Below are 12818 nucleotides of genomic sequence, written 5' to 3'. Positions count from 1 at the left end.
CAATTTAGAATCTTATCCGAAAGTATTAGAGTGAAAATTATTTTCAAAAATTTATAATGCTGTAAATAAAATTAATTTTAGCTGAATTCAGCTGTAATCAAAATTTTTTACTCTCTAAAATTATTCCCTTGTTCTTATTAAAATCTCCACTACTATTGTGTAAGACTCACTGTGATAAATATACTGTAAAAAAGAACTGGATACACTCTGTGCATTAGTGAAAAGCTTCATATATATAACAACAAATAAGCTATATATAGTTATTCATTTATATATATATCTATATACATAATTAATTGAGAATGCCTGTCATATATAAAATTTAATATATTATTTACTAACTTTTTATTTACATACATAACTACACATGTACATACGTTATATATAATTAAAGTTTTATAATTGTATTAAAGGAAAAATTAATTTATTATATTTAAAGTTAAATTTTAATATGCAGTTAAAACTTTGTAGTTATTCTTACTAATATACTTACATATATAAAATATGGTTAATATTAAAGAATTGGGGTATATAAAAAAGTTTTATTGTAGAAAAAAAATTGTTTTATATAGAAAATCGATTTACAAAGCTATTATTGTTGTTATTATTGTCATAATCCTATATGGGAAAATTGTAATTTAGTTTTTAAATATTTTGTTTTCTTTTAATAATGTAGAAGCAATTTTTTAAAAACTAATACCAAAAGAAGTAGCGATTTTTAATTTCAAAATTTTGTTAAATTAGAAAATTTTTAATTGGAGAGAGTCTTGAATTTTAGCTATTTTTAATTAAAATTTGTTACAGTATAATTCTAACTGCATTCGATACTTCATCTCTAATAAAGCGGCTAATTATATACAAAAATTAGAACAGAATTTCAAAAAAATTACAAATTTTGAATTCCGTTCAATTGAGGACCTAAAATTTATATTTTCTTTCTGGCTTTACTTATTCTTTTGACGAAAAAAGAACGCATGACGATGTGTTTATACCAAACGCTTTGCCTAACAAATTTAAAGAAATATCTGGAAATGCATGCAACAAAAGAAACTTTTATTAATATTTAAAATATTTATTTTAAATATTTAAAAAATTTATACATATACATGCATACGTATGTTAAAAAAATTCCAACGAATAATGCGTATATATATATATATATATATATATATATATATATATGCACTCGAGTGCTTAATAATTCATTCTTCCATTAAAATCGTGAAATCAGGGTAAAAATTTATAACATTTTTCCCTTAGGATCATTAATGATTACAGAAAATCAGTGCATATATATATATATATATATATATTTATATATATATATATATATATTTCTAATATCAATAATATAATAATATATACACATATTTATATTTTACATGTTTTGTTGCATAAATTGTGTAATTATATAAGTATATTATGTGTTTATAAGTATGCCAAGGTTTACATAACTTTATACTTTTATACATCTTTAATAAAACGATGTCAAGAGAAACCCACAGGACTAGGAATTGTTTTTGGTATTTTTTTTTTTTCTTGTAAGAACAATAATTTTGATTGTATGTACACAATTTTGTATATGTATATATGAAGTTGGTTGAATAAAAATGAGAGTATTGTGAATATGAGTTGAGATTTTAATAAATTATATTAAAATAAATAAGGAGTAGATGTGTCATGTCACAAATATTGGATCATTTTTATATTGTAAAAGAATATTATTAAGGATATAATTTGGGGGTCAATAAGATTTTTATGAATTTGAATATTTCTAGTGTGATAGTGTGTAAAAAGTCTTTTAATATAGTATAAATTAATTTTGTTCGAGTCTATAACAGGCTAAAATAGACTGAAATTGATTTATTAGTCTATCACATATGTAATATAGTATTTGCTTTTCATTCTTATAAAACTTCATTCCAAGAATGTCAATATTTTTTATTACTACTATTCGAACGAAAGTATTTCGGCAAAGGCTTCGCCCTTTGAGAAGAGTTATGCTATATTAAAACTTATAATTAAATCTAGCTGTAATTATAATATTTTATGATACAGAATGTGAATACATATAAACAAAATTTTCAATAACTGCTTATATTGACATGAATCTGTCAAATTCTATTTTATACCGTTAGTTTTAAAATAAATAAAGTATAAATTTGATTATTAAAATTCCATTATGTGTTAAAATTAAGCCAAGCTTCATTAATTGCCAAACATATTTGAGAGAAATTTGACAATTACAATTCATTTGTCAAATTATTTTCATCTCAAATTAGATTGGTGTTGATCAAAATTATTTATATTTTGTGTTGATTCATTTCTTTAGTAAAATTTATAATTAATATTATTGAATATATCAATAAAATTAAGGAAATTTTCATTAAATACCTATTTCTTGCTCATTTATTTCTCATTGTCAATATAAATACAAATTGAGAACTCAAATGATAAGTCATTTTAAACGCTCTCTAATTAAATATTTAAATTGTCTACATATACCATTTATTTTCTTTCTTTATCTCTTCTCCTTTTAATATAATATTAATATATGTATATATAAAGAGCATTAGTATTATGTTCTTGAGTTTATCACTAGAGTGATTATATTAATTTATGTGTTCACTGAATACACAACACAAACATCTTAATTCTCCTTTTATTTGAAAAGAAAAAATAAAATCTCCTTTTTGATTAATTATTCATTAAACATTTTATTTACTTAAGTTTTATAATGCATATACACTTACCAGTCCATTTAACAATATGCGTACATACCAATTTAATATTTTCTTGTGTTTATTTAAGCCAACATATACGCTTTGTGTACATACGTATATTGCACATACATAAGTAGGTATGAATGGGTGTATGTAGGAATGTGTGAAATAAATTATCTGCACAATTATATTGATGTTTGGCTAAAAGATTTTTTTTTATTTAATTGAAAACTTTCAAAATGAAATTATTGCACATTTAAATAAATTGAAAATATTTTGCTTCCTTTATAATTTCTTCTGCTTTATTGATTCGTTTTACTCGAAAGGAAGCAGGGGGTTGGGTAGTAGGTAAATATATGAATACGTTCATTTTGTTTTGTTGTTGAAAGGTAGATTAAAATCTTTTTGAAATTTTTTTTTTTTTTTGCTTGTTTTTTTCTGATTTCTGATTTGTATCCTTTTTACGATAATATCCTTTTTTTTTTTTTTGTTTTGCAAAAAATATTTCCGACCATATCTTATTATAAGTTTATATATCTAACTATATTATTATTTGGTATACATATTATATGAATAATCAATGTTATTTTTCTCTTAAATATCATGTGGTAATAAACGATGAATATTTAATATTTTAATAAACTTATAAAAGGATTATTTCATTAAAAATGTTAAATATACTCTTATATAAATAACATATACATGAGATGCTGTTAAAATTTTACGTAGGTATATATGGTTATGTACCCTGTGTTGGTGCATATAAAATCATGCAATGAAGAAAAAAAGTTAATAATATAATTAGAGAAAATTATTAAAGAAACAAAACAGAAAAAAAAGTATAACAGGTATAATGAAGGAACGGAAAGGAAATTTTTATTTTGATTAAAGAATTTTAATTCGAATGAATTTTAATCAAAAAAAAAAGGATAATAAAAATTTTTTGAAAGACCTAAACATAAGGAATTAGAATAATTTTAAGTATGCAGAGGAAAAATATTGTAAAAAAATCATAAAACAAAATTGTTATGCCGAATTCCGAATTAAAATTTCATTTTTCATAATGTTAGGACTGCTTCAAAATTTTAACGGTTGTTTTTTTTGCAATTATAAAATCAATATTACAAATTTAGAATTGTGCGTGTCTGACTTATGGTATTTATGCTGTCATCTTAAAACGCAATTTTGTATTATTTTAATTCTTGAGTGTGCGGAATGAAAATTTTTGCTTGTGGGCGATTTTAAGTTTAATAAAGTGTTGAAGAGTTTTTTTTAAATTAAAAAAATAATTAGAAAAATAAATGTTAAAATAAAATTTTGATGATTTTTTTTAAATTTAAAATATATTAGAGTCAGCTGGATAAACACAGTTTAGAATCAAGAGAAGGATTTTGATTTTGTTAAAATTTTTTGATACTTGAAATTTAGGTGCGGTCGGCCCCTAGAATAGGCCAACCAAGAATTTTCAAAAGTTAAAATGAGTAGATACTTTTTTCTTTATTTTCAAGGGGAGTGGGCGAACACGCGCCTTAACATTGCTCTATACTTACATTAAGGTTTATTTTTTGAACATTTTTAGGAATATCTAAAAATTTGTTTTATTTCGCCGATGAAATGAAAATTTTTAAATAGGTTTTCTTCGGCATACTTGCTGGGCATTTTATTATTTAAAATTCTTTGTACTTACATTCATTTGATGCGCCATCTTATAAAATAATTTTTAATTACATACATTTTGTATTCTAATTGTTTTTATCAAAAAACATAAAATTTTTTTTCATACGACAATTAAAGAATTTTAACCTTTTCTCAAATGTTCCAACCTATTCTCAAATGTTCCGCTATTGTAACTCGTTTTTAATTTAAAAATAATTTCATAACAAAGAAAAGCCTAACACAGAAATTTTAAAAATATTTATTTAAACTTTTTTTTATTATTATTATTAACATTAAGTTTAACACCTTAACCTGTACGTGTATTTGTATGATAGTGAACATAAATTTAAAGTATATATAAGTACATATATATATGTATATAAATAGAGTTATGTAATAAAAATATTTTATTCAACGTAATTAAGAAGAGTGTAAATTATGCTTTAGAAAACAGACTTCTGATTGTATGCTAATTAAACTAGACGAAAATATTTAAAAATTAGAAAAAAAAGAAGAAAAAAATATGTTGATACGGCTAAACAAATATTAGAGAAACCAAAAAAAAAAGAGTTTAAAAATATTTTCTTCTATAATAAATACTTTATTTCTGTTGTTACGTACAGGGTACATTAAAAATTGTACGACAGTAATGAGTTAAAACGTTAGTTTCAACTCTTATTGGTAACTGACTCGTGTAGGTAATTAACTAATTGAGTGAAAATAAGGCTCAATTTGCATATTCCATATTTTGGGCAATTTTTTTTCAGTGTTAAGAAGCAAGTCCAATATGACAGTTCGTTTGTCAGTTAATTTTTACGTAATTTGTTTGATTACCAAATTTATCCTTAAAAATAGTTTTAATTAAATTCAAATTTAGTGTTCCGATCTGCATTATGATATATTATGTGAAATGTTAAAATGACGGCTCGTGAAAATGACATTAATGTTTTGTTTGTCTAAAATGACGTCTGACTCTAAGACAAGTTTTGACTCGAACAAGTAATTCAAAAATCCTTTTATGCTCTTGTTAAGATTACAATATAAAATTTGATGATGACACTGTACTTTCTGTACTTTTTTTTAATAAACTGAAATTTTTGACATAACTGTACAGTGTGGTGAAAAATGTAGGTTTATGTTTAGAATTATTTAACGTAAATTTTAATTTCTAGATCGCTTATAATTTACTAAGCATATAACTTGCTCTCTATTGGTGCTGCAAGTGTCGAATAATATTTCAATTTTTTCCAACCTGTATTCTTGTTACAGCAGCACAAATTTATATTAGGAGCTTTGTATTTAAAAACACGTAAAAAAATTTAATAACAAAACATTTTTTTATAGTCTAAATTTCTAAAATTAAGAAAAGAATTCAAAAATATTTTATGTAAATATTGACTTCATTAGAAGTTTCACAGGTTTTTATTTTAGCTTCTATTAATGAAAAAAAAACAAAAAATCGAAAATTAAACTACTTAATATAATTAACTTGAGATAATTTTTAACTGTTTTTCTTTTAAATTTTTACAATATTTTTCGATATCTGAACAGGCTTTTGAATTATAAAAGATTACGTGTAATTTATCATATATGAAAAAATTGAATTGTATTGCTTGTAGTTGTTCTTACATTTGTTGATTAGAAAAACACAAGAAAAAAATTGTTCTTTAAAAATTGTTAAAATTATCATTTTAATGTTTTTATTTACCGTATTGTTTTTATTTATTTTTAACAAATTTGAAAACATTTTACAATTAAGAGTTGTGATATTTGTAAAATTCACGTATACTTACACCAACACAAACAGTTGTCGCGTTTGTAAAATTTAAAGAATATATATGCTTCAATCCGTCTAGTGAGGAATTATGAGTTTCAAAAATTATTGTGATACATAAAAAATGTAGAGAAATTGTTAGCAAAAAGAAAAAGGGAAAAATTCGAATTTTGAAATTGACCTATTTTTTTGAAAGAAATGAAATGCATTAACAATATTTTTAACTAATTCACAATAGAAAATTTCGGTTAAATGTCAAGTTATTGTTGACTATGGCAGTTCTTAATTATATTCAGCGAAACAAAAGTTATATTTTGGTTTATTGACATAATTAATAAAACTGGTTTTGGTTTTTTGTCCCTTTTCGAAAAACCTACACGAAATATTATATTTTTACGAATTAATAATGATATTAATAGATCAAGAGCCGATGAGGCTATGTTAGAGTTGATAAAATAAAAATTTAATTCTCATTGTCCTCTCTTCATTTCTTTTACAATTCCACATTATTTATTCTTCATGAAAATTTAAAATCATTGTTTATATTTCGAAATTAATATTTTTAACATCCCAGCCCTGGAATGTATGTTAAAAATAAGCTAAGTTGAACAAATTATTGTACGAGTATGATAATAACTTATGATATAATATATATATCGAAACCCTGCATCTCGTATTGCAATTTAACATTGTAAGTACTACTGATATTAAAAAAAATTTCAATACACTGAGAAAAAAATGAAGTTATTTCATATTTAATTCGAATTGAAATATAAATTAACATTTATATTTGTTTCTTTTCTGAACGTACTTTCGATTTAATACAGATTGTTGTGTATTGAAAATTCAAGATATTAGTTAATCAATTTTAAATATGAAAATTTTAAACAGAATTCTATATCATTTTTTTCAGTGTGATTAATAAATTTTGTTTTTTAATTTTACAATTTTTAATAAGAAGAGGTTATATATTCCAACCAATTAAGGTTGTTTCGTCAATTTCAACTGGTCGGGCTCATCAATAGAACAACAATTTAAATACTAGTTAAACTACAATTTAAATACTAGTTAGACAACATGAATTATTTTATTTTTTTTAAATATTAAATTTACTTGAAATAATTGTGATTTCGCACAGATTTTCGAGGTGCTTCGAAATTTATCAGTTTAACTTTTACTGCAATTTTAATAATATTAAATTAGACCATTACAATTGAGGCATAAAACTTAATTAAGAATTTATATGCATATAGTTCAAGGGGGTAGAATTTATATTTTGCCCTTTTCAAATTTAAATGAGGCAAATCTCATTTAATTTATTTGATTTTCCAATATCTAATTAACAAAATTTTTTATAATTACGTTATATGCAAAAATTTGCATTTTATTTTTTTTTTTTTTTGAAATTCTAATTCTAATTTTACTTGCAATTTTCAACAACTATATTACGCAAAATATTGCTATTTATTATTGTTATTATATAAATTTTATTTGCCTTAGCCTATATAAAATTTGCTTATTCTTATTCTTCATAGCATGGCATGTTCATTATCTATTCTTTGTAGTTTGTTATTCTTAACTAATTGAAATGAATCAAATGAGAATAAGAATAAGAAAAAAAAAAAATGGAAATTTTATGAATGAATTCGAATGTCAAATTGGCATGAAGTATAGAAAACAAAAAATAAAAAAAAAATGCCATCTATTTTTTGTATTTTTTTCTAATTTTCTACAATATTTGCATTTTTAGTAGTTACAATTTGTGTAGATGCATATGAGACCTTTATATTATAAGTACATAAGTATATTTTGCCTATAATCAAAAGCATGTTTTGTATTTTTTTTGTTTTTTTAAAATTAATCTTAACTGATGATGTTTGGTTTGTTTGTTTTCTATATGTATAAATTATAATATGCAAGTTTGTATATGTTATTCCTGTTTCTATTTTAAATTACAAAAAAAAAAAAGAAATTTGTTTTGTTTTTTTTTCTTAATTTTTGTTTTTCTTTTTAATTTAGTTTACTAATTTTGTCATTAATCATAAATTTTTTCTTCTTTTTGTTTTTCTTCTTCTCGTTATTTTTTCTTTACATATGAAAAAAAAAAAAAACAACTTTCTTCGAATACAAACAAAAAACAAAAAAAAAAAAACTTTAGTTGTTCGTGAAGTTGAATCTGATTCAGATGGTTGGGAAGAACGTGAAACAACGCGTCAAATATCTGTTAAATTCTCAGAAGATTCAACAGTTGAAAAGGATACACCATTTGTAAGACAAAATACACCACATCCAAAGGAATTAAAAGCAAAAGCAAATAAATTATTCCATAAGGAGCGTAGTAGAACTGGTGAAGAAGGTGGTAATTTGGATACTCTATCAGAGGAGGTAAGTGTTTAAAAGGCAAAAAAGTTTTGCAAAAAAAAAAAGTGGAGAAAAATTTCAGAAAAAAAAATTTAAAAAGGATATGAAAAAATTATTCAACAAGTGGTTAATAGAATGTTTTTTTTCTCCTTTTTTTGCCTTTTCTTTTTTAAATGTAGAACAAATTAATTTTTGTCATTCTTATTATAAAACTTTAATATAATTATATATATATGTATATATATATAGGATATATTCTCTTTCGTTTAATCCTTAAATTTCCTTTAATTAATTATGTTGAAAGAAAAATGAAAAAAATTCTTTTCTCAATTTAAATATTTAAAATTAGGTGTATAAAGATGCTGTTATCACTAAATGTTTTATAATAATGTGAGAGAAATTATATAGGTGTACTATTAAAATACCTTTGAAAATTTCGGGTTATTTATTCATTCCAAATGGAAGAATTGTTCAAAATTTTTGAAAAAGTGGAGGTTTATAGTATATCTATATGGTATAGAAATATTAAATGTTAAAATTATCAAAATTTGTTTCTGTGGTATGATATCCATTTTTATATTTATATGGATTATTTCTGATTAAGTATTCAGTTAAGCAGTATCATAGTGTATCTGTAATTTCTGAGACGTATAGCATAATTTGACATGATTATTATTCCGATTGCAATTTCAGTGTATGCAATGCAAATACTGAAAAAACAATGTTATTAAAAAACAAATATCCCAATAAATCACTAGTGATATCAGCTCAGATTTTACTAAAATATTGTGATATCTAAAATTCACCGAGTGCAAAAAATATAACTCAAATTTATTTGCTTGAAACTGAGTGATCTGTAATAAATTGTGAGATTAAGAGCATATTTTATCACAAGTGACAAGTTAATATTGATCACAAATTACATACATATATGGAAAGAGAAAATATTAAAGAATAAATAACACGAAATTTTTATTGTTTGCTACTGTAATTTTATCATAATATTCTCAGTAAATCACCATCGTATTCTTAATAGAACAAATTTTTAACATTTAATTTTTTCTCTTAAACTTAATTCATTCTCTTAAATCATTCTGTATTTTGCAAATGACAATTTAGGCGTTCAGTGCATTAAGTGGCCTACTCAAAATTTTTGCAAAAATGAGTTATTATTTTCAATAGAGCTGTAAAACAGGCTAAAGAATTGTTCTATATTTTTAAAATTCTTAGTTTACTCCTCTTTTCATTCTATTTTTACATAAGTTCGTTTTTGTTTTTAAAAATTTTCTTAAAAATTAAATATTTTAATATTTCAATTGCAATTTACTCAAAATGTAATTTTTTGCAAGTAGACCACTAATGCACTGAGCGGCTCAATTGAAACTCGTTTTCCATTTCAATACCACATTAATCGTAGCATTAGTTTTAGGAGAGGAATAATATCTAAAATTCCGTTGTTTTTATAACAATTTACGTTTTCACTTTTAATACTTTTCTATTTTCTCTTGTTATACTATTCTTAAATGCATTTTATTTCTCGAGCATTATTTATTTTCATTTTTCCTTATCAGAAAAAAAAATTCATTATCGCAGTGATGATAAAAGGTGTGAAATATTGCTAAATAATATCACACACTATTCGTTTCAGCGTTTTTTTTTCCAAAGATTAGATAAGATAAAATTTCATATCCAAATAAAAATCTATATGATAGAAATCATAAAGCAATAAAATCAAGAAAAAAGTTCATAATATTATTTTAATGTTGCTTTGTTTCCAAAATAATCATTTTATGTTGATAATAGTAAAATATTTAGGTAGAAAATTAATTATGAAGAAATTTTGTAATGGAAAATAATTAAAAATTCAAAATACAGGTGAGAAAAATTCGAAAAATATTTATAGTGTATTTTGTATTTAAATAAAGTGATGTAATTAAGTCAGTATTGTAACATAATGGCTGGAAAATTTACTCGAATATCTAGAAACAGTTTTTTATTCCTCTATTACGTAGAGTACATGTCAAGTTTTCCTTAAATTCAATTTCATTTGAAAAATTTCAGAAATTGAATTCAGACTATACTGTAATTTTGTTTTTCTATTAATAGAATTCAGAATCCAACACATAACAATTTAAATTCGCTAAAAAAAAATTAAAAACTCATTCTTTCCCAGTATTCATATAGCATTTTTAATCAAACATATTTCATTCTTTCTTAGGAAAAAAATAATCCGCTTAAAAAAATAACGAAATTGGCAACACCTTCTTAAAAAATTCGTAAAAAAAAATTTTTCATTTCAATTTTAAAATAACTCAATTTGTTTTTCACTCATATTAATTTTCTTCACTCATTTTCACTTAGATATTGAAAAACATAAACTAAATTTTGTCTATTTTTTTGTTTTTTCTTTTAAATTATCGATAATGTAGAGTTCATCAAAACCTTCATCATCTGCTAAAAACGAAATGAATTCAACAACAATGGAAAATTTAGCAGAGACACATAATGATCAACAATTATTACCACCACAAACACCAACCATAATATCAACAACACCAACATCAACAATAATAACATCAACACCAACTATTCCAATGGTAGCAGTTACATCAACCACAATAACATCGTCAACAATAATAACATCAACACCACCATTAGTAGTTGAAGCACAAGTTAATCAAAGTCAAGAACCATCTGTAGTTGAAACGATATCAACAACAGTAACAACAACAACAACACCGGCAACACAAGCGACATCAACAGCTATTGTTAAAGATGAAGCTGATGAAGATGATGATGAACAGGTATGTGTCTCGGGAAATTTTTTTTTATTGTGATTTTAGATTACATATTTATCGCATTGTACTTAATATGTACTTGTGTAAAAGGTCTGCTATAAAAATTTTCGCTAAAACTTACTATAAAATTGTAAAAATTTTTTATATTTTAAATTAAATTCATATAAGAATTTTTATGTTATTCTGTTAGAAGAATATTGTACATGGAATACAGACAATTTAACATGAAGTATTAACGAAATTTTTAGAAAAAATTAGGAGCTTAAAAAATATTCTAGAAACGTGTACCTTATATTTGTTATTTTTAAATTTGCCTGTGTAGGTATTTTATGTATGTGCGTACATAATGGATACCTGTTAGACATTTAGAGCAAAAATAAGATTTTTATTTATATTTTTTATCGTTTTCTATATATTTACAGGATGATGGTGAAAAACGTGTTGGATTTAATGTTGATCCGAATGATGAAAGATTCAAAGATGATGAAGATTTTTACAAACGGCCACTTAAATTGCATAGGCGGTAAATTTTAACTTTTTTTTTCTTTGTATTTTTTCTCTTAAATTTTTTATTTTTTCTGTGGTGTAAGAGAAATAAATTTAGCTTATCAACAACAGTATTTAAAATTTTGAAAATTTTTTTTACACGTTTTTAATACTATATTTTCAGAGATACACCACATCACCTTAAAAATAAACGAGTACAACATGGTGTTGACAAACAAGCTAGTGAAATATTAGCAAAAGCATTTAAAAATCAAGCTCAAAATGTTAAAAATGTTACAACACAACCATTAAAAGAAGTAACATCACCAATATTAGAAGATGCTGAGCACAGAGATTCATTATTGAATAGTGGTAAGTGCGAAAAATTGCATTTTTTCTCAAAAACCAGATTTCTATTCATTTATAATATAAAAAAAAATATGACTGACATAGAACAGAACAGGGACGTATTCCAGTAATACTAATTACAGAATTATAGTAATTTTACTATACTGAGGCTATAGTGAATTTAATAACTGTATATAAACTGAATACAGTATAGGCTATTGTGAATTTTTTTTTTATTTCTCTCAAAATTGTTATTGTGATTTTTAATCTACAATTAAACAAAAGAATTTACGTATTAATTTTAAAAGAAAATTTTTTTATTTTTTTTTTTTTTATTTCTTAGGTAAAAAGAAATTTTTAAGATTTTTTAAATAGCAGTGTTACCGCCTGTTTATTTTTATATTTTCATTGTTTATTGAAGTAGTAAAATTTAGTTTTTGCTTTTGAGTTCTTTTTTGTTTTTTGGAAATTTTTAAACAACATGATAATTTTTTTTTTTTGGAAAAATTTAATGGAATAAATAAGAAAAGAAATTTGTTTATTTTGTTTGTTATTTGGTTTTTTATTTTGTTACTAATTTTTATGTGCCATTATAAAAAGTGAGTTAAACATTCATACTCTGTTTACATTCAGAAGTCCTCACATTCTATGTACACACTTCATTAGAATTTT

The 12818-nt window shown here is 23.1% G+C and overlaps 1 protein-coding gene across 11 annotated transcripts in view; it reads left to right on the top strand.

Moving 5' to 3' along the window:
• LOC129612078 (protein lap4-like) overlaps positions 1 to 12818 on the top strand; it is a 324013-nt gene that overhangs the window by 152472 nt on the left and 158723 nt on the right. For all 11 annotated transcript variants that reach the window (XM_055525569.1, XM_055525560.1, XM_055525556.1 and 8 more), the window contains 4 exons: positions 8312 to 8538; positions 10944 to 11318; positions 11735 to 11835; positions 11983 to 12170. In XM_055525569.1, coding sequence (XP_055381544.1) covers positions 8312 to 8538; positions 10944 to 11318; positions 11735 to 11835; positions 11983 to 12170 — 891 coding nt within the window. The remainder of the gene's footprint in view (positions 1 to 8311; positions 8539 to 10943; positions 11319 to 11734; positions 11836 to 11982; positions 12171 to 12818) is intronic.

Source organism: Condylostylus longicornis, unplaced genomic scaffold (assembly GCF_029603195.1).
Source record: "Condylostylus longicornis isolate FDR11 unplaced genomic scaffold, ASM2960319v2 ptg000055l, whole genome shotgun sequence".
Lineage (NCBI taxonomy): Eukaryota > Metazoa > Arthropoda > Insecta > Diptera > Dolichopodidae > Condylostylus > Condylostylus longicornis.
The sequence above is the reverse complement of the archived record's forward strand: the minus strand, read 5'-3'. Positions and strand labels throughout refer to the sequence as shown.